The sequence below is a fragment of the Limulus polyphemus genome, unplaced genomic scaffold, assembly GCF_000517525.1.
Source record: "Limulus polyphemus unplaced genomic scaffold, Limulus_polyphemus-2.1.2 Scaffold1391, whole genome shotgun sequence".
Lineage (NCBI taxonomy): Eukaryota > Metazoa > Arthropoda > Merostomata > Xiphosura > Limulidae > Limulus > Limulus polyphemus.
Window position 1 is genome coordinate 51,723 of NW_013667001.1, and position 3,417 is coordinate 55,139.

The 3,417-nt window shown below is 29.0% G+C and overlaps 1 protein-coding gene across 4 annotated transcripts in view; it reads left to right on the forward strand.

The window, feature by feature from the left end:
* The window catches only part of LOC106463385 (alpha-1,3-mannosyl-glycoprotein 2-beta-N-acetylglucosaminyltransferase-like), an 87,756-nt gene that overhangs the window by 50,823 nt on the left and 33,516 nt on the right, over positions 1 to 3,417 (forward strand). For all 4 annotated transcript variants that reach the window (XM_022390860.1, XM_022390861.1, XM_013923408.2 and 1 more), the window contains 2 exons: positions 677 to 785; positions 2,723 to 2,861. In XM_022390860.1, the coding sequence (XP_022246568.1) occupies positions 677 to 785; positions 2,723 to 2,861 (248 nt within the window). The remainder of the gene's footprint in view (positions 1 to 676; positions 786 to 2,722; positions 2,862 to 3,417) is intronic.

Consider the following 3,417-nt stretch of genomic DNA (forward strand, 5'->3'; position numbering starts at 1 on the left):
CTTAGGACATGAAAAGTTGCTTCCATTATATGTAATTGTAAAAAATGTCCATAAAAACTGCAAAACAAAATGTGAAACCTCAAATTTGTATTTATATCTCTATGGACCCAACAAACCTTCATTACAAATCAATGGGTAAAGTAGTGGTAAAAAATGCAAAACTGAAAATTTTTATGTATCTCTCCATTGGACCCAATGAACCTTCATGCCAAATTTGGTGAAGAACCATCCACAGTAGGTGAGGTAGTGGTAAAAAATGCAAAAATGCCCATAAAATTGCAAAATTCAAAACTGAAAGTTTGTATGTATCTTCCCATGGACTCAACAAACTTTCCTGCTAAATTTGGTGAAGAACCATCCACAGGAGGTGAGGTAGTGGTAAAAAATGCAAACATGCCCATAAAAACTGCCAATGCAAAACTGAAAATTTGTATGCATCCCTGCATGGACCTAATGAACCTCCATACCAATTTTGGTGAAGATCCATCTGAACTTTGTGAAGTAGTTATGTACAACAGCCAGTAAAATTATACTTATATAGATTTGAAATAAATATTTTTAGTTCAAAAGTATCCAATTTTATATCTTGTACTCCCTTATTTGTAATGTGTAAATTGCACTTGAATATTAATTTGTGCTTTATTTTCAATTAATTTGTTTTTCCTCTTTCAAAAAGGTACAGACCTTCAAAAGAACAGTTTCCTATTGTAGTTAGTCAAGATTGTGGTCATGAACCCACTACAAAAGTTATACAGTCTTATGGGGATCAACTTACTCTTATACGGGTAAGAGCAGCATTAATATTTACTGATTATATTTTAAAAAATTAAAATCAACTTACAGTAAGTTTTCTTTTTTTTTTCATATTTGTCTTGCAGATGGCATTGTTATTGGTTGTGATGGTGAAACAGAAAGATAGAACATCATACAATGCAGCATTGTTGTGTTATATCTTATGATGATATACTTAGTCCCAAAATGACTTACACTTTTAATTAATGTATTTTTAAAATTTGATAAGGTAAAACCACTGACTTTTTTCTCACTTGGAAAATTAAATTTTGTGTTATGAGTGTAACATGTAAGGAGTTGAATACTTACTTAATATTCTAAAAGTAGATTCCTACAGTATATTTAAAAATTGCATGGAATGAGGCTGTTATATCAAGAGCAAACAGCAGAAAGAATGAAACAAAACTGGAAGATTATTTTATTGATAGAAACAGCAAATTAATAAATCTGAAATAATATAGATTTGGCGTAAATTAATAGATAATGTTTGTTAATGCATCTTTGGAGACCACTGGTTTACAGTAGTTCCTGATAGAGCATTCAACCAGAAACTTCTGATTCATTAAGTGCCTTGCCAAAGTCTGTGGTCCTATTGTGTGCTTATAGAGAGACAAAAGCTTTATATAACAAATTTTATACAAGGTGTGAAATTTTGGAAAAGTTATGGAAGTTCCATTTTCCAGGACCTAAAAAAAAAGTGTGGAAAATGCATATATTGTGAAAAAGCATGAAAAATTCAAAGACAAAGAAACTAATATAAAAATCTTTGTCAGCATTTAAAAACATTGCAATACAACTGCACTGCATTATTAATGGTGTCAACTGAATGTGGTAATGTCTTCTGTGCAGGCATAATCACAAACTTCCAATCACAACATAAAATGAATTACACATTTACAAAGTCTTTCCAGTTTTTTTTTTTTTAATGTACTGATATTCAAAACATTGTCATTTCAAGTTATACACATAAATATAAGCCATGTATTGCAGTATATATTATTTTTGTTTATTGTATTAGGTATCAGTTTCTCATTCGTGACCAAAAATTAACACGTTGATTATGGAATTATTAGAAAATATTTGGCAGCTAAAGTTTTTTTAACATCCCAAAAATGAGGTTTGTAATCATGGCAAGCAGTCTGATTGGTTCAAGTCTTCTGCACATTGTGATAACCTCAAACTTTTCTACGTCACTCATTTTGAATTGTTTATATTACATAAGTTTTTAAGAGACATTCTTAATCATGAAAAACATTATATGCTTGATGTTAGGAGGTAATAGTTGTTCTGCCATTTCATGCTTTCTGTCTTTAGCAATGTTTAAAATACAGGCATATTAAGACTAATGTTACATGAAAATAGTAATTTTGCATGATAATAATATCTTACATTTTCATTTTGTTGAATAGTTTAACGTAATACTTATTATTTATAGATCTAGACATTTTTTCCATGTTCCATGTAATCCTGCTATTGACATGTTAAAATGTATGTTAAGGGTCTTAAAATTCTCAATGTTGAATAAGAATTACACTTGGCTAGTGACATGTGATTAATAAATAGGTAGATTTTGAATTACACTTTCATAAAAGTAAATGTATTAAATACATAAGTTTTCTGTTTCTTTAGTAAGGAATGCATAAGAAAATAGAGATTCCATTTAACTAAATAATAAAATGTGTAGCTGTAATAAACAATATTTGCTGAATCAAAATAATGTTGTGCCAGACATATTTTCTGACAACTGTAAAATTATTTCCACTAATATCTGGAATTTCTGATAAATACATTAACAAGTATACAGTTAATAGGTATCACCTGTCGTAAAAGATACATTGTGATTTAGTAAAATTTTCATATTTTTGGCTTCAAAGTACTGTTTCTGAGTTTTTCTTTGGTGACTTCATGATTATTTATTTTTATTTTTCAGCAACCAGATCAGAGTGACATTCCATTGGTTGGAAAAGAGAAAAAGTTTAAAGGATATTACAAGATAGCCAGACATTATGGCTGGGCTCTTAATAAAACATTTCATGGTTTTAATTATGATACAATGATAATAGTTGAAGGTAAGCATTATAAAAATCTGATCTTCTTCATCTTAGTATCAAGGCTTAATAAAAAATAACCTGAAAAGCCATATATATATATATATATGGTATATAGCACTTCTCCAAATATGTAGTGTAGGTTATCTGTTATTCAGCATAAAAATGTGGTAGTCATAAACAACAAGGCAATAGCCTTGCACCACTGGTTTGTTCAATTAGCTCTTCCTTAAGTAAATAAATATATTTTTGGAGTCAGTGTTATATTTTTTATAATGTTATCATTGAGGTTTAACTTTTCTCAGCCATAATAAATAAACTGTTTTTCTTTTATTAAGTATTAATTTTAACATTTAATTAAATGAAAGATTTCAATATATAGATATTTGAAGATAAATCATATTTTGATCAAATAGGCTTAACCTTATCGACACGGGTCAAAGGCCATGTCATCTCGTTTGTTGACTTGTATTCAAATGTATATATACAACCTAAAAAAATATTTTCATTTCATATCCTCCGTGTGAAAAATTAAATTTTAATTGGCTTAACAACCTATGTCAAACAGCAACCAAGT